This window comes from Pristiophorus japonicus, chromosome 22 (genome assembly GCF_044704955.1).
Source record: "Pristiophorus japonicus isolate sPriJap1 chromosome 22, sPriJap1.hap1, whole genome shotgun sequence".
Lineage (NCBI taxonomy): Eukaryota > Metazoa > Chordata > Chondrichthyes > Pristiophoridae > Pristiophorus > Pristiophorus japonicus.
Genome location: NC_091998.1, coordinates 36,220,792 through 36,248,574, shown reverse-complemented (window position 1 = coordinate 36,248,574; position 27,783 = coordinate 36,220,792). Strand labels below are relative to the sequence as shown.

General features: G+C 46.2%; 1 protein-coding gene across 1 annotated transcript; it reads left to right on the top strand.

Annotated features, from left to right (window-relative positions):
* Window positions 1-330: 330 nt before the first annotated feature.
* On the top strand, window positions 331-27,783 carry LOC139234608 (prosaposin-like; the record flags this gene model as incomplete). The annotated part of the gene is made up of 4 exons (XM_070865296.1): window positions 331-510; window positions 15,198-15,272; window positions 26,871-26,996; window positions 27,475-27,783. Coding segments are annotated over 4 exons (690 nt in total), but the record flags the coding sequence as incomplete, so codon positions are not given.

The window sequence follows — 27,783 nt, the reverse complement described above, 5'->3', positions numbered from 1 at the left end:
AACAGAAACTGTGCTGGGGTTTCTGTTACAGACTGTGTAGAAATGCAAGTTATCATTTGTCCAGTATGTTTTCCGGCCACGACACGCAGCCTACTCACAACATGAGACTTGGCAATAAGTGGGAAAGTGCCCAGGGGTGGAAACCCTCACGTTTCGAAGTGAGCTGCAGTTAGATTCACTGGGAATGAGAAACTATAATTGTGAAGAACGACTGCAGATACTGGGATCTCCCAGGATGCTGTCATTAACTCTAGGTTTGGGACAGCGCAATAGTCAATCAGGATTCTCGCCCCTGATCGCAATCCATGCTCCTTTACTTAATGATTGAATGTTGCTTCTGAAGTGATTTACAAGCTCTTTGTTTATCCCCTGGCAGCTGTAGCCACCCCACTGTCTGGGCAGGAGCGATGTGCTGAAGGGCCCAACTTTTGGTGTCAGGATGTAAAGACCGCCTCGGGCTGTGGGGCTGTGAAGCATTGTCAGCAGACTGTGTGGAGACAGCCGACTGTGGTAAGTCAGTGGAAACATTGTTTGCAATTGCCCCATATCCCTGTCAATCACAAGAGCCTGTTGGAGCAGTCTCCGTCCGAGATTAGTACAGTTACTGAATAACAGGTAACGGGTTCTCTTAGAACCATAGAACGGTTACAGCACAGAAGGAGGCCATTCGGCCTGTCGAGCTCGTGCCGGCTCTCTGCCAGAGCACCTCAGCCAGTCCACTCCCCCTGCTCTTTCCCCGTAGCCCTGCAATTTCTTTTCCTTCAGGTACTTATGCAATTCCCTTTGAAAGCCACGATTGAATCTGCCTCCCCCACCCTCTCGGGCCGTGCATTCCAGATCCTAACCGTTCACTGTGTAAAAAGTTTTTCCTCATGTCGCCTTTGGTTCTTCTGCCAATCACCTTAAATCTGTGTCCTCTGGTTCCCAACCCTTCCGCCAATAGGAACAGTTTCTCTCTCTATCTACTCTGTCCAGACACCTCATGATTTTGAACACCTCGATCAAATCTCCTCTCAACCTTCTCTGCTCCAAGGAGAACAACCCCACTTCTCCAGTCTATCCACGGAACTGAAGTCCCTCATCCCTGGAACCATTCTCGTAAATCTTTTCTGCACCCTCTCCAAGGCCTTCACATCCTTCCTAAAGTGCGGTGCCCAGAATTGGACACAATCCTCCAGCTGGGGCCGAACCAGTGTTTTATAAAAGGCTCATCATAACTTCCTTCCTTTTGTACTCTATGCCTCTATTTAAGAAGCCCAGGATTCCGTATGATTTTTTTTTAACCACTTTCTCAACCCGCACTGTCACTTCAACGATTTGTGCACATGTACCCCTAGGTCTCTCTCTTCCTGAACCTCCTTTCGCATTGTATCCTTGACTTTATATTGGCTCTCCTCGTTCTGGTGAAGTTCGGTTTTTACTCGCGTTATTGCTGGTGGGATTAGCAGAGATGACTCTGTTGCAATTCTATGTAACAATCGGAAGCTGGGAGTAACTTGAGGTCCTGAATTAGTGGTAGGTCACAACATGAAACCGTGCTGCCTGGGCAGCTCTTCCTGCAGCTTACTGGGACTAAACTGCATAATAGACCTGATGGCAACATTGCATTATTGTATGGATCTTTGTGTCACAACTGAACGGCTGGATGTGGATCACAATTTAACATTTATTTTCTAAATTGGATCCTGTAATTACTTGTCTGTGAATGTGCCAGCACAGCTTAGGGTGGAGTGCTGTGTCTGGTCGGATCCGTGCTTTCCTTAGCTTGTGGTGTCCTGTGCAGGTATTCTTTCATTGGAATTAGTTGGTTATCAGAGGGTGAAAAGAAAGAAAGATTTGCATTTATATAGTGCCTTTCAAAACCACCAGATGTCCCAAAGCGCTTTACATCCAATGAAGTACTTTTGGAGTGTAGTCACTGGTGTAACGTGGGAAACGCAGCAACCAACTTGCGCACAGCAATGTGAGAATGACCCAGATAATCTGTTTTTGTTATGTTGATTGAGGGATAAATATTGGCCAGGACACCGGGGATAACTCCCCTGCTCTTCAAAATAGTGCAATGGGATCTTTTACGTCCACCTGAGAGGGCAGCCAGGGCCTCAGTTTAACATCTCATCCAAAAGATGGCACCTCCGACAATGCGGCGCTCCCTCAGCACTGCACTGGAGTGTCAGCCTAGATTTATGTGCTCAAGTCCCTGGAATGGGACTTGAACCCACAACATTCAGACTCAGAGATAAGCTGACACAGTGGGTGTGGATTAGTGAGGTAATATTAACTGAAACGATCAGTCGGGGAATAGATGGGGACCACTACCTCGCTAGGAAGCCATTAGATGACCATTGAGGGTTTTTAAACGGGGAAATGATTGCAGTATTTTGGACACTGACCTTTCACCTCTGGGGTCAGATCCTGCCCAGATTGCTGGGAGGAAAGTTTCCTTTGGTTTCTGTGAAAACTGAAGTTGGGCAGGTTCAATCCAGTTCTCAGAGGCTCTGGGCTGGAGGTAGACTGGTGTGAGGAGAACGAACAATCTCGCACTATCAGAAGTGCCGCTCTGCGAGACACTGACAGTCAAGCAAGCTGAATGCTGCATCTATGCGACTGCACGTGGTCTGCATGCTCCTTTCCTTGGATAGGTTAGGTGAGTGGGCAAATGCATGGCAGATGAAGTATAATGTGGATAAATGTGAGGCTATCCACTTTGGTGGTAAAAACAGAGAGACAGACTATTATCTGAATGGTGACAGATTAGGAAAAGGGGAGGTGCAACGAGACCTGGGTGTCATGGTACATCAGTCATTGAAGGTTGGCATGCAGGTACAGCAGGCGGTTAAGAAAGCAAATGGCATGTTGGCCTTCATAGCGAGGGGATTTGAGTACAGGGGCAGGGAGGTGTTACTATAGTTGTACAGGGCCTTGGTGAGGCCACACCTGGAGTATTGTGTACAGTTTTGGTCTCCTAACATGAGGAAGGACATTCTTGCTATTGAGGGAGTGCAGCGAAGGTTCACCAGACTGATTCCCGGGATGGCGGGACTGACCTATCAAGAAAGACTGGATCAACTGGGCTTATATTCACTGGAGTTCAGAAGAATGAGAGGGGATCTCATCGAAACGTTTAAAATTCTGACGGGTTTAGACAGGTTAGATGCAGGAAGAATGTTCCCAATGTTGGGGAAGTCCAGAACCAGGGGTCACAGTCGAAGGATAAGGGGTAAGCCATTTAGGACCGAGATGAGGAGAAACGTCTTCACCCAGAGGGTGGTGAACCTGTGGAATTCTCTACCACAGGAAGTTGTTGAGGCCAATTCACTAAATATATTCAAAAAGGAGTTAGATGAAGTCCTTACTACTAGGGGGATCAAGGGGTATAGCGAGAAAGCAGGAATGGGGTACTGAGGTTGCATGTTCAGCCATGAACCCATTGAATGGCGGTGCAGGCTCGAAGGGCCGAATGGCCTACTCCTGCACCTATTTTCTATGTTTCCGACACCACGCTGAGAAATTCACACCCATTACCTGACACTGCCCCACAATGAGCCTGAAATTCACACCCATTACCCGACACTGCCCCACAGTGAGCCTGAAATTCACACCCATTACCTGATACTGCCCCACACCGAGTGTGAAATTCACACCCTTACCTGACACTGCCTGTGGAAATTTACTTTTAAAATCACATTTTCTGTTAAATGTACCCTTTTGTAATAAAACAAAATGAAGTCTCAGTTATCCCAGAAGCCCCTGCAGCAGACAGCCTGTTTCTGCATAAACATGTTAACCTTGGTTGATAGCCAATTAATTTAGAAGCTTGGGAGCCATCTGTGTGAGCAAGGGAACCTCGAGCGTACCCCCCCTAACAGAAAGAGTGCCCCTTTTGTTTTAGGATTATACTCCCAAGTAGTAACTGTCGCAATGGTGAATCTTAGAAGTTCCAGATAAAGGCTGTATAGATAAGTAGGAAATTGAAACAAGGAACCATGTTAGTTAAGTGATTGAAGAACTCCTTATCTATATTTGCTGACCGCAAGGGCAGAACTGATACATGTGATGGAACCATAACTTCTTTGTCTGTTTTCTGTATAAAGCTCGTGTGTTTTTGTATTACTGTTAGAAACGTTCGCGGAGCCTTTGTCTCAGCAAGGTTTTTCCTTGTAGCAAGTTAAATCTTTTAAAGGAACATCTACCGGGCCTGTTTATGTCTGAGTTTCACTTGTTTTCAGTTAAGTTGAGAGTCGAGATTTCGACACTGCCCCACAGTGAGCCTGAAACTCACACCCATTACCCGACACTGCCCCACGCCGAGTGTGAAATTCACACCCATTACCCGACACTGCCCCACGCCGAGTGTGAAACTCACACCCATTACCCGACACTGCCCCACACCGAGTGTGAAACTCACACCCATTACCCGACACTGCCCCACGCAGAGTGTGAAATTCACACCCATTACCCGACACTGCCCCACACCGAGTGTGAAACTCACACCCATTACCCGACACTGCCCCACACCAAGTGTGAAACTCACACCCATTACCCGACACTGCCCCACGCAGAGTGTGAAACTCACACCCATTACCCGACACTGCCCCACGCTGAGTGTGAAACTCACACCCATTACCCGACACTGCCCCACACCGAGTGTGAAACTCACACCCATTACCCGACACTGCCCCACGCAGAGTGTGAAATTCACACCCATTACCCGACACTGCCCCACGCCGAGTGTGAAATTCACACCCATTACCCGACACTGCCCCACACCGAGTGTGAAACTCACACCCATTACCCGACACTGCCCCACGCAGAGTGTGAAATTCACACCCATTACCCGACACTGCCCCACACCGAGTGTGAAACTCACACCCATTACCCGACACTGCCCCATGCCGAGTGTGAAATTCACGTCCATTACCCGACACTGGCCCACGCCAAGTGTGAAACTCACACCCATTACCCGACACTGCCCCACGCCGAGTGTGAAATTCACACCCATTACCCGACACTGCCCCACGCCGAGTGTGAAATTCACACCCATTACCCGACACTGCCCCACGCCGAGTGTGAAATTCACACCCATTACCCGACACTGCCCCACGCCGAGTGTGAAATTCACACCCATTACCCGACACTGCCCCACGCCGAGTGTGAAATTCACACCCATTACCCGACACTGCCCCACGCCGTGTGAAATTCACACCCATTACCCGACACTGCCCCACGCCGAGTGTGAAATTCACACCCATTACCCGACACTGCCCCACGCCGAGTGTGAAATTCACACCCATTACCTGACACTGCCCCACGCCGAGTGTGAAACTCACACCCATTACCTGACACTGCCCCATGCCGAGTGTGAAATTCACACCCATTACCCGACACTGCCCCACACTGAGTGAAAGCATGAAAACAAGCCGTTGCTTTAATATTCAAGGGGCATCATTTCAAAGCTTGCAGATGACACGAAACTCAAAAGTAGTGAATAGTGTGGAGGATATTAACAGCCTTCAGGAGGACACGGACAGACTGGTGAAATGGGCAGATACATGGTAGATGAAATTTAATGCACTTAGTGAAGTGATGCACTTTGGAAGGAAGAATGAGGAGAGACAATATAAACTAAATGGTACAATATTAAAGGGGGTGCAGGGACAGAGAGTTCTGGGGTTCACATTCACAAATTGGTTAAGCTGTGATACTTGGCTTTATAATAGAGGCATCGAATACAAAAACAAGGAAGTTATGTCAAACCTTTATAAATCACTGCTTCGACCTCAGCTGGAGTATTATGTCCAATTCTGGCCACCACACTGCAGTAAGGATGTCAGGGGGTACCACAAGGTTTAGTGGGCCCCCAGCTACAATATACATTAATGATTTGGACGAAGGAATTGAATGTAATATTTCCAAGTTTGCAGATGACACTAAGCTGGGTGGCAGTGTGAGCTGTAAGGAGGATACTAAGAGGCAGCAGTGTGACTTGAACAGGTTAGGTGAGTGGGTAAATGCATGGCAGGTGCAGTATAATGTGGATAAATATGAGGTTATCCACTTTGGTGGCAAAAACAGGGAGGCGGAATATCCGAATGGTGATAGATTAGGAAAAGGGGAGGTGCAATGAGACCTGGGTGCCATGGTACATCAGTCATTGAAGGTTGGCATGCAGGTACTGCAGGCGGTGAAGAAAGCAAATAGCATGTTGGCCTTCATAGCGAGAGGATTTGAGTTGAGGAGCAGGGAGATCTTACTGCAGTTATACAGGGCCTTGGTGAGGCCACACCTTGAATATTGTGTTCAGTTTTGGTCTCCTAATCTGAGGAAGGACATTCTTGCTATTGAGGGAATGCAGCGAAGGTTCACCAGACTGATTCTCGGGATGGCAGGACAGACATATGAAGAAAGACTGGATCGACTAAGCTTATATTCACTGGAATTTAGAAGAATGAGAGGGGATCTCATAGAAGCATATAAAATTCTGACGGATTGGACAGGTTAGATGCAGGAAGAATGTTCCTGATGTTGGGGAAGTCCAGAACCAGGGGTCACAGTCTAAGAATAAGGGGTAAGCCATTTAGGACCGAGATGAGGAGAAACTTCTTCACCCAGAGAGTTGTGAACCTGTGGAATTCTCTACCGCAGAAAGTTGTTGAGGCCAGTTCGTTAGATATATTCAAAAGGGAGTTAGATGTGGCCCTTACGGCTAAAAGGGATCAAGGGGTATGGAGAGAAAACAGGAATGGGGTACTGAAGTTGCATGATCAGCCATGATCATATTGAATGGTGGTGCAGGCTCGAAGGGCCGAATGGCTTACTCCTGCACCTATTTTCTATGTTTCTATGGTACGCAGGAGATGTGCTAGAATGATACCAGGGATGAGCAACTTCAGTTTTGTGTGGAGAGACTGAAAAAGCGATGGTTGCTCTCTTTAGTGCAGAGAAGATTAAAGAGCAATTTTATAGAGGTATTCAAAATCATTAAAGATTTTAATAGAGTAAATAAGCAGAACCTGTTTCCAGTGGCAGAAGGGTCGGTAACCGGAGGGCACAGATTTAAGCTGATTAGCAAAAAAATCCAGGAGGAAATGAGAATTTTTTTTTCAACGAGTTATGATGATCTGGAACGCGCTGCCTGAAAGGGCGGTGGAAACAGAATCGATAGTAACTTTCAAAAGGACATTGGATAAATACTTGAAATGGAGAGATTTGCAGGGTTATGGGGAAAGAGCAGGGAGTTGGACTGATTGCTTAACTCTTGCAGAGAGCCGCCACAGGCCATCATGACTCGAATGGCCCCGTGCTGTATGATTCTATAATATTTTGCTAAAACTATACAGCAACTGGCTTCAACTGAGAAATTCCTGGAATTCCCTACTCAACCCCGTCATGGGAGTGGGATCAGCACAAGGACTGCAGCGGTTCTTGAAGAAGCTTCCCCACCACCTCGGGGTGGGGGGAAAGGGGGCTGAGGGATACATGCACCCAAACCAGCACCAGCCTAACCTGCTCCGGGGGTTACCGGCCTGCAGCGGGGGAATGACTCGAACCATCTCCATCTGGCCCTGTTGCTGCACAATCCACAAGTTAAATGAGTTCAGTCAGACCCAGGCTACTGGCTCTAATTTCGGGAAGCCAGACACTGCTAGCAAATATCACTGGAATGGTTAGGTAACAGTTCCCATTTTACCCAAATACACTAAATGCGGATTATACTGGAGAAGTTCTGTGATCTCTTCGAAATAGTTCTCTTTTCAGCAACAGCTGTTTAATTGGGGAAACATAGAAACATAGAGACATAGAAAATAGGTGCAGGAGTAGGCCATTCAGCCCTTCTAGCCTGCACCGCCATTCAATGAGTTCATGGCTGAACATGAAACTTCAGTACCCCCTTCCTGCTTTCTCGCCATACCCTTTGATCCCCCGAGTAGTAAGGATTTCATCTAACTCCCTTTTGAATATATTTAGTGAATTGGCCTCAACTACTTTCTGTGGTAGAGAATTCCACAGGTTCACCACTCTCTGGGTGAAGAAGTTTCTCCTCATCTTGGTCCTAAATGGCTTACCCCTTACTGGACTTCCCCAACATTGGGAACATTCTTCCTGCATCCAACCTGTCCAAACCCGTCAGAATTTTAAACGTTTCTATGAGGTCCCCTCTCACTCTTCTGAGCTCCAGTGAATACAAGCCCAGTTGATCCAGTCTTTCTTGATAGGTCAGTCCCACCATCCCGGGAATCAGACTGGTGAATCTTCGCTGCACTCCCTCAATAGCAAGAACGTCCTTCCTCATGTTAGGAGACCAAAACTGTACACAATACTCCAGGTGTGGCCTCACCAAGGCCCTATACAACTGTAGCAACACCTCCCTGCCCCTGTACTCAAATCCCCTCGCTATGAAGGCCAACATGCTATTTGCTTTCTTAACCGCCTGCTGTACCTGCATGCCAACCTTCAATGACTGATGTACCATGACACCCAGGTCTCGTTGCACCTTCCCTTTTCCTAATCTGTCACCATTCAGATAATAGTCTGTCTCTCTGTTTTTACGACCAAAGTGGATAACCTCACATTTATCCACATTATACTTCATCTGCCACGCATTTACCCACTCACCTAACCTATCCAAGTCACTCTGCAGCCTCATAGCATCCTCGCAGCTCACACTGCCACCCAACTTAGTGTCATCCGCAAATTTGGAGATACTACATTTAATCCCCTCGTCTAAATCATTAATGTACAATGTAAACAGCTGGGGCCCCAGCACAGAACCTTGCGGTACCCCACTAGTCACTGCCTGCCATTCTGAAAAGTACCCATTTACTCCTACTCTTTGCTTCCTGTCTGACAACCAGTTCTCAATCCACGTCAGCACACTACCCCCAATCCCATGTGCTTTAACTTTGCACATTAATCTCCTGTGTAGGACCTTGTCGAAAGCCTTCTGAAAGTCCAAATATACCACATCAACTGGTTCTTCTTTGTCCACTTTACTGGAAATATCCTCAAAAAATTCCAGAAGATTTGTCAAGCATGATCTCCCTTTCACAAATCCATGCTGACTTGGACCTATCATGTCACCATTTTCCAAATGCGCTGCTATGACATCCTTAATAATTGATTCCATCATTTTACCCACTACTGAGGTCAGGCTGACCGGTCTATAATTCCCTGCTTTCTCTCTCCCTCCTTTTTTTAAAAAGTGGGGTTACATTGGCTACCCTCCACTCGATAGGAACTGATCCAGAGTCAATGTAATGTTGGAAAATGACTGTCAATGCATCCGCTATTTCCAAGGCCACCTCCTTAAGTACTCTGGGATGCAGTCCATCAGGCCCTGGGGATTTATCTGCCTTCAATCCCATCAATTTCCCCAACACAATTTCCCAACTAATAAAGATTTCCCTCAGTTCCTCCTCCTTACTAGACCCTCTGACCCCTTTTATATCCGGAAGGTTGTTTGTGTCCTCCTTAGTGAATACTGAACCAAAGTACTTGTTCAATTGGTCTGCCATTTCTTTGTTCCCCGTTAGGACTTCCCCTGATTCTGACTGCAGGGGACCTACGTTTGTCTTTACTAACCTTTTTCTCTTTACATACCTATAGAAACTTTTGCAATCCGCCTTAATGTTCCCTGCAAGCTTCTTCTCGTACTCCATTTTCCCTGCCCTAATCAAACCCTTTGTCCTCCTCTGCTGAGTTCTAAATTTCTCCCAGTCCCCAGGTTCGCTGCTATTTCTGGCCAATTTGTATGCCACTTCCTTGGCTTTAATACTATCCCTGATTTCCCTCGATAGCCACGGTTGAGCCACCTTCCCTTTTTTATTTTTACGCCAGACAGGAATGTACAATTGTTGTAATTCATCCATGCGGTCTCTAAATGTCTGCCATTGCCCATCCACAGTCAACCCCTTAAGTATCATTCGCCAATCTATCTTAGCCAATTCACGCCTCATACCTTCAAAGTTACCCTTCTTTAAGTTCTGGACCATGGTCTCTGAATTAACTGTTTCATTCTCCATCCTAATGCAGAATTCCACCATATTATGGTCACTCTTCCCCAAGGGGCCTCGCACAATGAGATTGTTAATTAATACTCTCTCATTACACAACACCCAGTCTAAGATGGCCTCCCCCCTAGTTGTTTCCTCGACATATTGGTCTAGAAAACCATCCCTTATGCACTCCAGGAAATCCTCCTCCACCGTATTGCTTCCAGTTTGGCTAGCCCAATCTATGTGCATATTAAAGTCACCCATTATAACTGCTGCACCTTTATTGCATGCACTCCTAATTTCCTGTTTGATGCCCTCCCCAACATCACTACTACTGTTAGAATAGTAGAATACGACTGGAATACTGCTGTAAATGGCATTTCATCGCACTTAGATCTGCACCACTTTCTCATCAGCAGACTCGATGTCCCTTATAACCAGGGCCATGTCTAGTGATCAGTCCCTTATAACCAGGGCCATGTCTAGTGATCAGTCCCTTATAACCAGTGACACTGTCTAGTGATCAGTCCCTTATAACCAGGGCCATGTATTGTGATCAGTCCGGTATAACCAGGGCCATGTCTGGTGATCAGTCCGGTATAACCAGGGACACTGTCTCATGATCAGTCCCTTATAAACCAGGGCCATTTCTGATGATCAATCCCTTATAACCAGGGACACTGTCTAGTGATCAGTCCCTTATAACCAGGGTCACTGTCTAGTGATCAGTCCGGTATAACCAGGGCCATGTCTGATGATCAATCCCTTATAAACCAAGGCCATGTCTGGTGATCAGTCCCTTATAACCAGGGCCATGTCTGGTGATCAGTCCCTTATAACCAGTGCCATGTTCAGTGATCAGTCCCTTATAACCAGGGCCATGACTAGTGATCAGTCCCTTATAACCAGGGACACTGTCTCGTGATCAGTCCCTTATAACCAGGGTCATGTCTAGTGATCAGTCCCTTATAACCAGGGACACTGTCTCGTGATCAGTCCCTTATAACCAGGGACACTGTCTAGTGATCAGTCCCTTATAACCAGGGCCGTGACTAGTGATCAGTCCCTTATCACCAGGGACACTGTCTCGTGATCAGTCCCTTATAACCAGGGCCATGTCTAGTGATCAGTCCCTTATAACCAGGGACACTGTCTCGTGATCAGTCCCTTATAAACCAGGGCCATTCTGGTTATCATTTCCTTATAACCAGGGCCACTGTTTAGTGATCAGTACCTTATAACCAAGACCATGTCTGATGATCAGCTCCTTATAACCAGGGACACAGTCTCGTGATCAGTCCCTTATAACCAGGGCCGCTGTTTCACACCTCTCGCCTAAGTGGAGTTCTGGAATTTGATCCCAAAGTACTTTGTAATGGTGGAATCTCGTCCCAAAAGTTGACCTTTTATGTCTATTTGAAAAGGCAGCTGGGATAATGCACCGTGGTGACGGGAATGTTAATTACTTGGATTCGGACTGCTTTGGTGCTGTGGGAGGGGCAGGAAACCAGAATGCCGATTCAACATGGAGTTGTGGCGAGGATCGGGAGGTGATGGCACTTTAGAAAGAAAAGGGTGCTGGGTGTGTTTTGGGAGTGGTGATGATGGCAGATTTGAAAGGGAAGGATTTGAGAGGGAATCGTAAACTGTTGGGTAGTACGGGGACCTGGAGCGGGTTTGCTCAGGGGTGGGACGGGTCGAAGCAGGAGGAGGATGTCGTGGACGAGATGAGCTTGGGAAGGGTGGGGGGAAGCTGGGCAGAGAGTGGGCTTGAGGAAGGGGGATCCGGGTGTGAGGGCTGAGTGAATTTTACACCGGCAATCTGTCTTTCAGAACAGTTTTGCATCCAAGGATAAATTGTAGTTTCAAAGTCTGTCAAATAAGCCCCCTTACTTCATTATAACTGTACAGATCATTCAGTCTGGTCCTGGTTACCTCGGGCTGTTCTGCACTTCTGTTTGATCTGGTCTGGAGTTTGGTGGTATTTCGCCCTTGTGGAATTAAATGTAAGCAGAAGTATGGCAGATGCCAGCTTGATCATACAAAGGAGAATCGGGCTGAATATAAAAAGTACAGAGAAGTGAAAAAGGAAATAAGAGGGGAAAAGAGACAGTACGAGAATAGATTAACGGCTGAAAGGGAATTCAACAGTCTATAGGCATATTAACAGTAAAAGGAGAAGCGGTTGGGCTGATTAGGGACCAAAATGGAGATCGAGCGGGGGAAGCAGAGGGCATGGCTGAGGCACTAAATGAGTACTTTGCATCGGTGTTTACCAAGGAAGAGGACTTTGCCAAAGCTACGGTAAACGAGGAGGTTGCCGCGATACTGGATGAGGTAAAAAATAAAGAGGAGGTACTAGAAAGGCTGGCGGTAATTAAAGTGGATAAGTCGCCCAGTCCAGATGGGATGCATCCTAGGTTGCTGAGGGAAGTAAGGGGAGGAATTGCAGAGGTGTTGGCCGCAATCTTCCACTCCTCCTTAGATACAGGACTGGTGCCAAAGGACAAGAGAATTGCAAATATTACACTCAAAAAAGGGGAGAAGGATAGAAACATAGAAATTAGGTGCAGGAGTAGACCACTTGGCCCTTCGAGCCTGATCATTCCCTCAGTACCCCTTTGCTGCTTTCTCTCCATATCCCTTGATCTCCTTTAGCCGTAAGGGCCATATCTAACTCCCTCTTGAATATATCCAATGAACTGGCATCAACAGCTCTCAGCGGTATGGAATTCCACAGCTTAACAACACTCTGAGTGAAGAAGTTTCTCCTCATCTCAGTCCTAAATGGCCTACCCCTTATCCTTAGACTATGTCCCCTGGTTCTGAACTTCCCCAACATCGGGAACATTCTTCCTGCATCTAACCTGTCCAGTCCAGTCAGTATTTTATATGTTTCTATGAGATCCTCTCTCATCCTTCTAAATTCCAGTGAATACAGGCCCAGTCTATCCAGTCTCTCTTATGTCAGTCCTGCCATCCCGGGAATCAGTCTGGTGAATCTTCGCTGCACTCCTTCAATAGCAAGAACGTCCTTCCTCAGATTAGGAGACCAAAATTGAACACAATATTCCAGGTGAGACCTCACTAAGGCCCTGTACAACTGCAGCAAGACCTCCCTGCTCCTATACTCAAATCCCCTAGCTATGAAGGCCAACATACCATTTGCCTTCTTCACCGCCTGCTGAACCTGCATGCCAACTTTCAATGACTGATGTACCATGACACCCAGGTCTCGTTGCACCTCCCCTTTTCCTAATCTGCCGCCATTCAGATAATATTCTGCCTTCGTGTTTTTGCCACCAAGGTGGATAACCTCACATTTATCCACATTATACTGCATCTGCCACACGTTTGCCCACTCACCTAACCTGTCCAAGGTCACCCTGCAGCCTCTCAGCATCCTCCTCACAGCTCTCACCGCCACCCAGCTTAGTGTCATCTGCAAACTTGGAGATATTACATTCAATTCCTTCATCTAAATCATTGATGTATATTGTAAATAGCTGGGGTCCCAGCACTGAACCCTGCGGCACCCCACTGGTCACCGCCTGCCATTCTGAAAAGGACCCGTTTATCCCAACTCTCTGCTTCTGAAGTTGCCTGTTCAGCCATGAACTCATTGAATGGCGGTGCAGGCTCGAATGGCCTACTCCTCCACCTACTCTCTATGTTTCTATGTTTCTATGTTTCCTGTCTGCCAACCAGTTCTCTATCCACATCAGTACATTACCCCCCAATACCATCCACGTCAGTTCGTTACCCCCAAAACCCAGCAACTATAGGCCGGTCAGTTTAACGTCGGTGGTGGGGAACCTTTTAGGAACAATAATCTGGGAGAAAATTCCACTTGGACAGTGTGGACTAATAAAGGAGAGCCAGAATAGATTTGTTATGGGCAAATCGTGTTGACTAACGTGATGGAATTTTTTGATGAGGTAACAGAGAGGGTGGATGAGGGCAGTGCAGTTGATGATGTCCATATGGACTTTCAAAAGGCGTTGATAAAGTGTCACATATTGGGCTTTTTAGCAATATTGAAGCCCATGGGATAAAAGGGGCAGTGGCAGCATGGATACACAATTAGCTACAGGAGAGAAAACAGAGTTGTGATGAGTGGCTATTTTTCGGACTGGAGGGAGGTATACAGTGGTGTTTCCCAGAATTCAGTACTCGAACCACTGCTGTTTTGGTATATATTAATAACTTGGACTTGGGGGTACAGGGCACAATTTTTAAATTTGCAGATGACATAGAGTTTGGAAGTGTAAAAAAACGGTGAGAAACATAGTGATAGACTTCAAGAGGACTTAGACAGGCTGGTGCAATGGGCAGACACCTGGCAGATGAAATTTAACACAGAGAAGTGTGAGGTGATATATTTTGGAAGGAAGGATAAGAATGAGAGGCCATTCACACTAAATGTCTGATTTTAAAGGGGATGCAAGAACAGAGAGACCTGGGGGTGCTTGTACACAAACCTTCGAAGGTGGCAGGAGAGGTTAACAAAGCATGTGGGATCCTGGGCTTTATAAATAGAGACATAGAGAACAAAAGCCAGAATGCTAAACCTGTATAAAACACTGGTTCGGTCCCAGCTGGAGGATTGTGTCCAATTCTGGGCACTGCACTTTAGGAAGGATGTGAAGGCCCTGGAGATGGTGCAGAGGAGATTTACGAGAATGATTCCAGGAATGAGGGACTTCAGTTACGTGGATAGACCGGAGAAGCTGGGGTTGTTCTCCTTGGAGCAGAGAAGGCTAAGAGAAGATTTGATCGCGGTGTTTAAAATCATGAAGGGTTTAGACACGAGTAAATAAAGAGAAAGTGTTCCCAATGGCGGAAGGGTCAATAACCAGAGGGCACAGATTTAAGGTGATCGGCAAAAGAACCAGAGGCGACATGAGGAAAAACATATTTACACAACGAGAGGTTAGGATTTGGAAGGCACTACCTGATAGGGCGGTGGATACAGATTCAATAGCAGCCTTCAAAAGGCAATTCGATAAATACTACATGGAAAAAAAATTGCCAGGATATGGGGAAAGAGCAGGGAATTGGGACTGACTGGAATGCTCTTCATAAGAGCCGGTGCAGACTCGATAGCGAATGGCCTTCAGTGCTGTACCGTTGTATGATTCTATGATGCAAAGACCTTTTCTCTACTATATTGGTACTTACTATGTTCTTGTTTTATTTCAGAAAAGTGTCCCTTGTGATCTGTGCAAAGAAGTTCTATCTGTGATGGGAAACCTTCTGAAGGATAACGCTACAGAGGTACATAGGAATATAAGAATTTGGAACAGGAGTTGGCTATTCGGCCCCTTGAGCCTGCTCCCCCATTCAATAAGATCTTGGCTGATTTTCTACCTCAACTCCACTTTCCTGCACCAACTCCAAGTTCCTGCACCATCCCCATATAGAAACATAGAAAATAGGTGCAGGAGCAGGCCACTCGGCCCTTCGAGCCTGCACCGCCATTCAATAAAATCATGGCTGATCATTCAACCTCAGTACCCCTTTCCTGCTTTCTCTCCATACCCCTTGATCCCTTTGGCCATAAGGGCCATATCTAACTCCCTTTTGAATATATCTTAATGAACTGGCCTCAACAACTTTCTGTGGTAGAGAATTCCACAGGTTAACCACTCTGAGTGAAGAAGTTTCTCCTCATCTTGGTCCTAAATGGCTTACCCTTTATTCTTAGACTGTGACCCCTGGTTCTGGAACTCCCCAGCAACGGGAACATTCTTCCTGCATCTAACCTGTCCAATCCTGTCAGAATTTTATATGTTTCTATGAGATCCCCTCTCATTCTTCTAAACTCCAGTGGATACAAGCCCAGTTGATCCAGTCTCTCCTCATATGTCAGTCCTGCCATCCCGGGAATCAGTCTGGTGAACCTTCGCTGCACTCCCTCAATAGCAAGAATGTCCTTCCTCAGATTAGGAGACCAAAACTGAACACAATATTCTAGGTGTGGCCTCACGAAGGCCCTGTACAACTGCAGAAATGACCTCCCTGCTTCTATACTCAAATCCTCTCGCTATGAAGGCCAACATGCCATTTGCCTTCTTCACCACCTGCGTGCCAACCTTCAATGACTGATGTACCATGACACCAAGGTCTCGTTGCACCTCCCCTTTTTTTAATCTGTCACCATTCAGATAATCTGTCTTCCTGTTTTTGCCACCAAAGTGGATAACCTCACATTTATCCACATTATACTGCATCTGCCATGCATTTGCCCACTCACCTAACCTGTCCAAGTCACCCTGCAGCCTCTCAGCATCCTCCTCACAGCTCTCACCGCCACCCAGCTTAGTGTCATCTGCAAACTTGGAGATAGTATATTCAATTCCTTCATCTAAATCATTGATGTATATTGTAAATAGCTGGGGTCCCAGCACTGAACCCTGCGGCACCCCACTGGTCACCACCTGCCATTCTGAAAAGGACCCGTTTATTCCGACTCTCTGCTTCCTGTCTGCCAACCAGTTTTCTATTCACGTCAATACATTACCCCCAGTACCATGTGCTTTAATTTTGCACACTAATCTCTTGTGTGGGACCTTGTCAAAAGCCTTTTGAAAGTCAAAATACACCACATCCACTGGTTCTCCCTTGTCCACTCTACTAGTTACATCCTCAAAAAATTCTCAAAGATTTGTCAAGCATGATTTCCCTTTCATAAATCCATGCTGACTTGGACCGATCATGTCACTGCTTTCCAAATGCGCTGCTATTTCATCTTTAATAATTGATTCCAACATTTTCCCCACCATCGATGTCTGGCTAATTGGTCTATAATTCCCTGTTTTCTCTCTCCCTCTTTTTTAAAAAGTAGTGTTACATTAGCTACCCCCCCAGTCCATTGGAACTGATCCAGAGTCTATAGAATGTTGGAAAATGACCACCAATGCATCCACTATTTCTAGGGCCACTTCCTTAAGTACTCTGGGATGCAGCCTATCAGACCCCGGGGATTTATCGGCCTTCAATCCCATCAATTTTCCTAACACGATTTCCTGACTAATAAGGATTTCCTTCAGTTCCTCCTTTTCGCTAGACCCTCGGTCCCTAGTATTTCTGGAAGGTTATTTGTATCTTCCTTGATGAAGACAGATTCAAAGTATTTGTTCAATTGGTCCGCCATTTCTTTGTTCTTCATTATAAATTCACCTGATTCTGACTGCAAAGGACCTACGTTGGTCTTCACTAATCTTCTTTTTCTCTTCACATATCTATAGAAGCTTTTGCAGTCAGTTTTTATGTTCCCTGCAAGCTTCCTCTCTTACTCTATTTCCCCCCTTATAATTAGACCCTTAGTCCTCCTGTGCTGAGTTCTAAATTTCTCTCAGTCCCTTGATTCCCTTAATATTCAAAAATCTATCGATCTCTGTCCAGAATATACTCAAAGACTGAGCCTCCACAGCCCTCTGAGGTAGAGAATTCCAGAGATTCACCACCCTCTGAATGAATAAATTTCTACTCATCAGAGTCTTAAATGACCAACCTCTTATTCTGAGGCGGTGACCCCTGGTTCTAGACTCCCCAGCCAGGAGAAACATCCTCCCTGCATCTACTTGGTCAAGCCCTGTTAGAATTTTGCATATTTCAATGAGAGCACCTTTCATTCTTCTAAACTCTCGAATATAGGCCCAGTCTACTCAATCTCTCCTCATAGGACAATCCCCCCATCCCAGGAATCAGTCTGGTGAACCTTTATTGCACGCCCTCCTTGGCAAGTATATCCTTCCTTAGGTAAGGAGACCAAAACTGTACACAATACTCCAGGTGCGGTCTCACCAGGGCCCTGTATAATTGCAGTAAGACGTCTTTACTCTTATACTCAAATCCTCTTTTTATACAGGCCAACTTACCATTTGCTTTCTTAATTGCTTGCTGTACCTGCAGGTTAACTTTCAGTGATTGGTGTACAAGGCCACCCAGGTCCCTCTGAACACCAACATTTCTCAATCTCTCACCATTTAAAAAAATACTCTGCTTTTCAATTTTTCCTGCCAAAGTGGATAACTTCACATTTCTCCACATTATATTCCAGTTGCCATGTTCTTGCCCACTCACTTAGCCTATCTATATCCCTTGAAGCCTCTTTGCATCCTCCTCACAACTTACATCACCACCTAGCTTTGTATCATTAGCAAACTTGGAAATATTACATTTGGTCCCCTCATCCAAATCGTTGATATAGATTGTGAATAGCTGGGGCCCAAGCACCAATCCTTGCGGTACCCCACTAGTTACAGCCTGCCAGCCCGAAAATGACCTGTCTATTCCTACTCTCTGTTTTCTGTCCGTTAACCAGTCCTCAATCCATGTTAATATATTACCCCCAATCCCATGAACCCTAATTTTGTTTAATCACCTCTTATGTCATACCTTATTGAATACCTTCTGAAAAGCCAAATACGCGACATCAGTTGATTCCCTTATCCATTCTGCGAGTTACAACTTCAAAAAACTCTATTTCCTTTCATAAATCCGTGTTGACTCTGCCCAATCCTATTATTATTTTCTAACGCCCTGTTACCACGTCCTTAATAGATTCTTGCATTTTCCCTATACTGATGTCCGGTTAACTGGTCTGTAGTTTCCCTTTTTCGTCTCTCTGTCCTTTCTTAAATAGCAGGGTTACATTAGCTACCTTCCAATCCCTGGGAACCTTTCTAGAATCTGTGGAATTTTGGAAGATGACAACCAATGCATCCACTATCTCAATAGTCAGCTCTTCCAAACCCTTGGATGTAGGTCATCAGGTCCAGGGGATTTATCAGCTTTCAGTTCCATTCATTTTTCCAGTACAATTTTTTTTACTAAAACTAATTTCTTTCAGTTCCTCGTTCACTTGGTTCTCCACTATTTCCAGGTTTTTTGCATCATCTTCAGTGAAGACAGACACACGGTATTTGTTTCATTTCTCTGCGATTTACATATTTCCCATTATAATTTCTCCAGTCTCAGACTGTAAGACCCACATTTACTTTCACTGATCTTTTTACATACCTATAGAAGCTTTTACAGTCTGTTTTTATGTCTCTTGCTAGTTTACTCTCTCATTCTATTTTCCCTTTCTTTATCAATTTCTTGGACCTCCTTTGTTGAATTCTAAAATCTTCCCAATCCTCAGGCTTACTGCTCTTGGCAACATTATAAGCCTCTTCCTTTGATCGAATACTATCTTTAACTTCTTGTTAGCCACGGTTGGACCACTTTTTCTGTGGAGTTTTTGTGCCTTAAAGGAATGCATATTTGTTGTAAATGATATTATCTTTAAATGCTAGCCATTGCTCGTCTACCTTCATATCTTTTAATCTACTTTAGCCAACTCGCCCCTCATACCTACGTAGTTTGCTTTGTTTAGATTTAAGATACTAGTTTCGGATTTAACGAAATAACTTAATATAACATTCTATCATATGGTCACGCTTCCCGAAGGGCCCTTAACTACCAGGTTATTAATTAACACTTTCTCATTGCACAATACGAGATCTAAAATAGCCTGTTCCTTAGTTGGCTCCTCAACATACTGATCTAGAAAACTATCTTGTATACATTTCATGAATTCATCCTCCACACGATTACTGTAAATTTGGTTTACCCAATCTATATGTAGATTAAAGTCCCCCATGATTATTGTATCACTCTTGTTACATGCACCTCTAATTTCCTGATTTATACTCTGCCCTACATTACCACTACGTCGTGGGGGCCTATAAACAACTCCCACTAATGTTTTTTGCTCCTTCGCTCCACCCAAACTGATTCTATTTCTTGATTTTCGGAGCTAAGATCCTTTCTCTATACTGTCTTTATCCCACCTTTTATTATCAAGGCTACCCCTGAGTGTAGTAGCCCTTTTAGAGGCAGAGCTATATTGTAAATGAGGTGAGGTACATGCCCATAGATCCAAGAGCCACAGGTCCCTCGGGCCAATGTGCTACTGGCAGCTGAATGGGGATCAAGCAGAAGTTCCACATACCATATCACTTCTTTTAATACCTTTCCCGTGAAGTGTGTACCCTGATCTGAATCTATCTGAACTGGTATTGGGGAATACCATCCTCGGCCAATATCCTGGCAACAGTTGTTGCGGTGCAGTCGCGAGTGGCGAACACCTCCACCCACCTAGTGAACTGATCCACTATGACTAGATAGTATTACGTGCTGTGACGAGTGGCCCAATGAAGTCAATTTTACTGCCCTTCCTGAGCTGTGCTGTGTGCATGTAATACATAACTGACAGTACTTGGCTACCTGGCGTCCCAGAGCTGGCCACCACCATTCTTTCTGTAAGCTCGTGATCATGGCATTGCGCCCCCGGTGGTCTATGCCGTGGTGTAGTTCCATCAGCATTTTTCTAATACACTCGGGAGCTATGACTCGATCATCAAGCCTCCATACATCGTCTGCACCCAGGCGCACTCATTCTACCTTTTCCTTCTCATCTGTAAAAGAGTGTAACTGTTTAATGTCCATGTCCTTCCCCCCCCGATTGCTCGCGCACAAACGGGATCTGGGTCCAGGGACTCAGCTGCTTCGCAAGCAGCTATGTCTGCGGCCTCATTCCCTTTCTGTACTGCGTTAACCACTTTCTGGTGAGCTTTCACCTTCGCCGATTGGGCCGGTTTTGTAGATGCGTCTAGCAGTAGTTTAATTCTTCCTTCATGTTTAATTGCCTGGGGGTCCTCCCATTCCAGCGCGCTACAATTGTGGGGCTCCCCTTGCTCCAGAGGTCCTTCTGCAGGGTTTTCCCCAGTGTCTCCCACTATTTTGAGGGTCTTGTCTTTTATTATTTTCTTTTCAATCTGATGAAAGTCTCATACACGGAACTAGGGACATTCACAGTTTGAAATAACCAGAATTTCATTATGGCCACAATGAAAGTCCGGTTTTCATTGGTTAATTAACCTTAATAATTCAAATTAAATTCAGACCAATTTTTTTTTCGTAGCCAATATGTTATTATCTAAATACAATACAGAGCAGATAAAATAAAATAACATAACACAGTAATTTTACGTCAGTTTCCGTATTCTTTCTTCGATGCCTTTCCAATGAACTGTAAAAATACTCAATTCGTTTTTGTATTTAACAAACTTCACAAATACATTTTACACAAAAGGGAAAAGAGGGTGGAGCTTCCTCTCAATTGTAGCTCCGACAAATTTTTAAAAAGGAACACTAAAGAAAACGGTGCTTTTTAAACGTTCAAATTGATTTAAAACAAGACCACACATTTTACTTGCAATCCAATTAAAACGTTCAATTTGGCTTTTTTTAGTAACCGTAACTTCAAAGCTGAAGTTTTATCTTTTGTTAAACAACACGTCTTTTGTGCGTTTCATTCTCTTTCTTTTCAAAAGAGAGGCTTTCAGACAAATGAAAAATTAATTAACTCCCACCCCAAACATTCCACAGTCAGGAAAACTTCCACACAAACACATACTTTCATACAAACTGAAAACTTTTAAACAACATCCTTTCACTCAATAAAGCTTATTTGTTTTTTGTTCTTGGCACAAAAGCTGAGGCTTCTGTGTCGGTTTTATTTTCTATTATTTTTTTAACTAGTATTTTTCAGCAAAGGGGACTGTGACTATGGGATGTTCCCGGGGAGTCACCATATTCAGTGCTTCTTTACTGGCCACACAGGGGAATTGGTACTGGCTACAACCTCCTTCAAAACAAACTAACGTCGCCCGAGTCCCTGTAATACAGGCCTTGTCCCTTTTGGTTGACCTGCACAGCTTTTTGTGTACGCGATTCTGCTGGGGAGGATCTGGACCTCCTCGCTGCTGCTGCTGTTGGCCGTCCGACTACGATGTTCATATGGAACACCCCCACACGTAGGGCCCAAGTTTCCACATGATTTGCGCCTGATTTTTAGGAGCAACTGGTGGAGAACGGACTATCTTAGAAATCGCAATTCTCCACATTTTTATTTCTGCAGTTCTAGTCAGGTAGAACAGTTCTACTTTGGAACAGAATTTTTTCTTCAAAAGGGGGCGTGTCCGGCCACTGACGCCTGATTTGAAAGTTTCCACAGTGAAAACGTACTCCAAACTAAAGTAGAATGGAGCAAGTGAAGATTTTTGTAGAATTGAAAAAACTTGTTCTACACATTAAAAAATCAGGCGCAGGTTACAAATTAGGCGTCCAGAACGAGGTAGGGGGGGGAAGGGAAGTCATTAAATTCTATAATAAATCCTTATTTATACTTATACAAATATTATACAAATAAATCCAACCTGAATAAACTTTTATAAGCAAAGAAAAAATTAAATAAACCATCTTCCTACCTGTGTGAAAGTGCTTCAGCCAGGGAGAATTCTGCAGTCGTTCGTGCCGCTGAGCGAGAGAGGGAGGAGAAAGCCGTTCGTGCTGCTGAGCGGGAGGGGGGGGGCGGGGGAGAAAGCCGTTCGTGCCGCTGAGCGGGAGGGGGGGGGCGGGGGAGAAAGCCGTTCGTGCCGCTGAGCGGGAGGGGAGGGGCGGGGGAGAAAGCCGTTTGTGCCGCTGGGCGGGGGGGGGGGGGGGAGAGGAGAAAGCGGTTTGTTGCCGCGGAGGGAGGGGAAGGAAACAGCGGCTTGTTGCCGTGGAGGGAGGGGAAGGAAACAGCGGCTTGTTGCCGTGGAGAGAGGGGAGGGAGGGGAAGGAGACAGCGGCTTGTTGCCGTGGAGGGGAGGGAGGGGAAGGAAACAGCGGCTTGTTGCCGCGCAGGGGAGGGGAGGGAGGGGAAGGAGACAGCGGCTTGTTGCCGTGGAGAGAGGGGAGGGAGGGGAAGGAAACAGCGGCTTGTTGCCGTGGAGAGAGGGGAGGGAGGGGAAGGAAACAGCGGCTTGTTGCCGTGGAGGGAGGGGAAGGAAACAGCGGCTTGTTGCCGTGGAGAGAGGGGAGGGAGGGGAAGGAAACAGCGGCTTGTTGCCGTGGAGAGAGGGGAGGGAGGGGAAGGAGACAGCGGCTTGTTGCCGTGGAGGGGAGGGAGGGGAAGGAGACAGCGGCTTGTTGCCGTGGAGGGGAGGGAGGGGAAGGAAACAGCGGCTTGTTGCCGTGAAGAGAGGGGAGGGAGGGGAAGGAGACAGCGGCTTGTTGCCGCGCAGGGGAGGGGAGGGAGGGGAAGGAGACAGCGGCTTGTTGCCGTGGAGGGAGGGGAGGGAGGGGAAGGAGACAGCGGCTTGTTGCCGTGGAGGGAGGGGAAGGAGACAGCGGCTTGTTGCCGCGGAGGGGAAGGAGAGAGCCGTTTGTTGCCGTGGAGGGGAGGGAGGGGAAGGAGACAGCGGCTTGTTGCCGCGGAGGGGAGGGAGGGGAAGGAGAGAGCCGTTTTTTGCCGTGGAGGGGAGGGGGGAAGAAGACAGTGAGAAGGGTAGCCTCTGTGCTGATGGCAATGTGATTTTATTAAAAAATGTTCAAAAATTAAACAGCTACAAAGAACTACAAAAATGGCCGAGTGCCAATGTTTTTTTTCACACTGAGCATGCGCGAATGCTCCAACGCGCACGCGCAGCGTTGCCGGCAGGAAAAAAACTAATTTAAATAGTACCCGCCCCCTCCCACTTACAAATTCGGCGCGAGTGTAGGCTCCGCCTCCCTGGGCGCCGCGCCAAACAGACAAGGAGCTGCAAAGCGCTCGAGAATAGCGCGGTTTTTTTCTGGCGCCGTTTTAGGCGCGAAAAACGGGCGCCCAGCTCGCAGCTCTACATCCACCTCCATTTCCAGTACCAGAATACATCGCTTTCGCTCAGAGTCTGAATCACTGCACCATCGGTGCTGCATTCTCCAACCCGCCACAATCCAGGGAAGTTCTCCTTTGTGTGGACCGGTGAGGCTTCCTGGGTGACAACATGCTCCTTCTCCGTCCCTTGCTAGCGGTGTGTTGTAAGCCGTTGCGATCGAGATTCCCACTAGGGCTATCCCCACCCAGACGCAGCTTATCATTGTTACCTGTGGGTCATAAAGAGCAGATGCCCTGGGGCTGTCTGCTTGTTGATTAGTGAGTTTCTTCAACTGTGACCAGTGTTTCCACCGACCCTGTCCACGTATCGCGCCACACGTGCACGTATCGCTAGTGAGTAATATTTCGTACGGCCATCTGGGGGAGAGCCCAGTCTCCTTATTAATCACCTTCACCCTTTCTCCCATCTGGGGCACCTCTGCTGGTGATCCCAAGTTCTGCTGTTTATCCAAGCAATCTTGTTGATCAAACCTCTTGCCGCATCCCCTTGAATTGCTCACTGCGCTCCATGACTTACCGCCTGACCCTGTCCCAGAGAGGTCCGAGATCGGCCCCACCGGTCACAGTCCCCTCCGGTAACCTCATGGCCCTCCCAGTCATCAACTCGTACGGTGAGTCCGGCGGTTCGTCTCTGGGTGGCTCGCAGCCACATCAAAATTGTTGGCAACAAGTCTGCCCAGCATCGACCGGTCTGTTGAATCGCCTTAGCCAGGGCTGTTTTAAGGGTTCTATTCATCCATTCCACCATTCCCAAACTCTGCGGGTGGTATTCTAAATGTGATGGACTTGGAACAGAAACAGCTGCACAATGTCGCAAAAGATGCGCAGTCACATTGCTAAATGAGGATTTGAAACACCATTTAGAGTTTGAACCCATCCTAGTTCCTTTTTCCCACAGCGCATTTACCGCATTTATTTTCGTGAGGCGGAGAGCTTGAACACTGGGTGAGGGGGGGATCAGAACAAGATTGAGAGCTCTGTGGGTGTGCTCCAGGCTGACTGTGTTAGAGTGCTAATGTTTCCTATAATTTCTCTGCTTATTCCTACTGATCCTCTATTATGTAAATGTTAATGTTGCACAGTGGTCAGATAATTAAATATTTACTGTTACGAAGGATAGAGAGTATCTCTCACATCTCGACATCTCTAAATGTGGAGGACATATGGCTAGTAGCTGAGTGTCACTTGTTGCTTATAGTAATCTCTAATCTCCATCCAGCGATGTGCAATACACTCTCGGCACTGGGGTATCTCACTCCGCAGTCACCCTGGCATAGAAGGGGTGAACTTTGCAGCTTCATTCTGACACTTCAGTGTACTGTAGCGCTTCCAGCTTGTCTGACTTTGCACTTTCTGGAACTGCTGACAGGAATTGGGACTGTTTTATGAGAGATTTTCATTCCTGAATCTTTTAATAGAGTTCTGAGGCGTATGTGTATCAGGTCGGGTTCTTAAACGCTGCCGGGCACTGCAGGGTGACCAATCACAGGCAGCGCAGTTTGTGATTGGTCACCCTGTAGTGCCCGGCAGCGTATAACACCCCTGTCACATTCAGAAAGGGCCATTGCCTGGAGGAGAGGAGCAAGAACCTTGATGGAGAAAATAAGAACATAGAACTGTTGTGGAGTATTACAAAGATACTCCACACAGGTCTGTTTCGGAGAAAAGAATCGTTTATTATAAAGTAGTCGATCGAGGGAGAGACGGCTTCTCCATGAGTTCAGTAACTCGGTGACCCAACCAGTCATTCTCCGAGCAGCTTTGGGGCTGCTATTTTTATACATTCAAAATACATACAGAATCATGAAGCATACTTGTGGATGTTTTCCATTGGTTGTTTCCCCTAACACGTCACGTCACAAGTCCTCGCCTAATTTTAACAATTTCATTGGTACATACAATTTCATTATGTCACTTCCGTGCGCCTCTTATGCTGATTAATTACGTGCTACATCATTATTTTTCTACGGTTAAGTAATTATAAAAAACTTGTTCCCAGACCTATGTGTCCTTGATTATATTTGTTATTAATGACTCAAACTGGAGTGTTTCAATCCTTTTGCATAGTTATCTGGTACCATGCTATGTGAATCAGCTGTTCCTACAGCTTGCCTCTCCACGATAAGCCTGCTTTCCCATCACACACAATCCTGAGAATTACAAGCTTAGCTTTTAGAAATACTAATGATTTTAACCCCTTCAGAACATAAGAAATAGGAGCAGAAGCTCGAGCCTGCTCCACCATTCAATAAGATCATGGCTGATCTGATCTTGACCTCAACTCCATTTCTCTGCCCGCTCCCCATAACCCTTGACTGCCTTATATTTAAAAAAATCTGTCTATCTCCACCTTTAATACATTCAATGACCCAGCTCTCCAGGGTAGAGAATTCCAAAGATTCACTCTTGAGAGAAGAAATTTCTCTTCATTTCTGTTTTAAATAGGCCACCCCTTATTCTGAAACTATGCCCCCTAGTTTCAGGGGAAACATCCTCTCTGCATCCACCCTGTCATCAAAAGGTGGATGAGCTAATTCCTGACCCAGCCACAGTACAGAATATGGCAATGAGAGGGCAACCATGGACAGTCCCAAACACAATGGGGTTCGGCTTGCTGCACTAACAAGGTGCAGAGGACGATCTCGGGAGCTTCGATCATCATCAGTCAATGATATACAGTAACACCTGGTGTGAGTGGTAACTTCTGTTAGCTAATATATGAGCAGAAAAAGGCCGTGCTCCCCATCATTCAGGCGAAATGGCCTTTTCTTGCTTACAAACATTAGTGTGCTTGTATATTAGTGGGCTAACAGGACCGTCTCTCTCCACAAACACATCTGTTTGTCTCCTTCAGTGGGTTTTTCCAGGTTTAGCCCTTGGACAAAAGAGTTAAACCAAACAGCCATGTAGGATGCGGCTGCATGGTGGCACTGAGTGCCGTGCAAGTAGGAATGGCGGCGGCTGTCGGAGCCTCCCAGGGCTGTCTAACCATACCTGCCTATCTCGGCACCATCACCAAATAGGGAAATGTATTCTCATCTACTCGGGATTGTTCAAATAGTTCTTGAATTCTACGAAAGTTTGTTGAGTGTTTGGTTTGATGTGCTTGTTTTACCTTCCAGGAAGAGATGCGAAGTTACTTGACCAAAGCTTGTTCCCTGCTTCCAAACCCCACCATGACCACTCAATGCAACGAATTAGTCGATGACTACTTGCCGATCATCTTGGACATTCTCAGGGCAGAGCTGGTAAACTGGGATTTTCTTGTCTTAGATCGTATGTCGATGCTCCAGTGAAGTAGTACATGGTTTAAACAAGATCCCTCTCCTCTTCTCTTCCCCCCCCGCCCACCTGCCCAGTTGAAGGCAAGAGAATTAGAATGTGGAACTCACTAACACATTGGTTGAGGCGAAAAATGTGAATGTCTTTAAGGGGAAGCTAGATAAACACATGAGAAAGGAATAGAAGGATACGGTTAAAGGGTGGGAAGAGGCTTGTGTGGAGCATAAACATCGGCATGGACTCACTGGTACTTTCCATGATCAATTCTGCCAACAGTCTGGGCTCATTCATAAATAGTGGGCACCCATGGAACTATCCCAGAACCTTGAGGAGAGAGGTCATAAAAAGGAAGAACATTGGGGTTTAGCTCTTCATTGCTGGGACTGCCTGTGAGTTAGAAAACGGTCAAATTTGGCACATCTCATTTTCTCTCTCCTTTGACAGGAGAACCCTGAGGTGGTGTGCAGTGCTCTACACTTGTGCCAGTCGGTCCGAGGGACACTTGCTGATAAAGATATTCTCTCCAATGAGATACCAGAAGTGGATATGGCCAATTTGGTCTCCCCTTTCATTGCCAATGTGCCCCTTCTACTTTATCCGCAGCAGCCCATCAAGCCCAAGGTAAGCAGAATGCTGTTGTGTGTTGTTGTGTGCTGCTGTTGTGTGAAGCTGTTACTGTTGTGCAGTGCATATTGTGACTGCTGCCTGTGGCCCCAGCCTTTCTATCTATCATCGCCTTACTTCTTTCTTTGA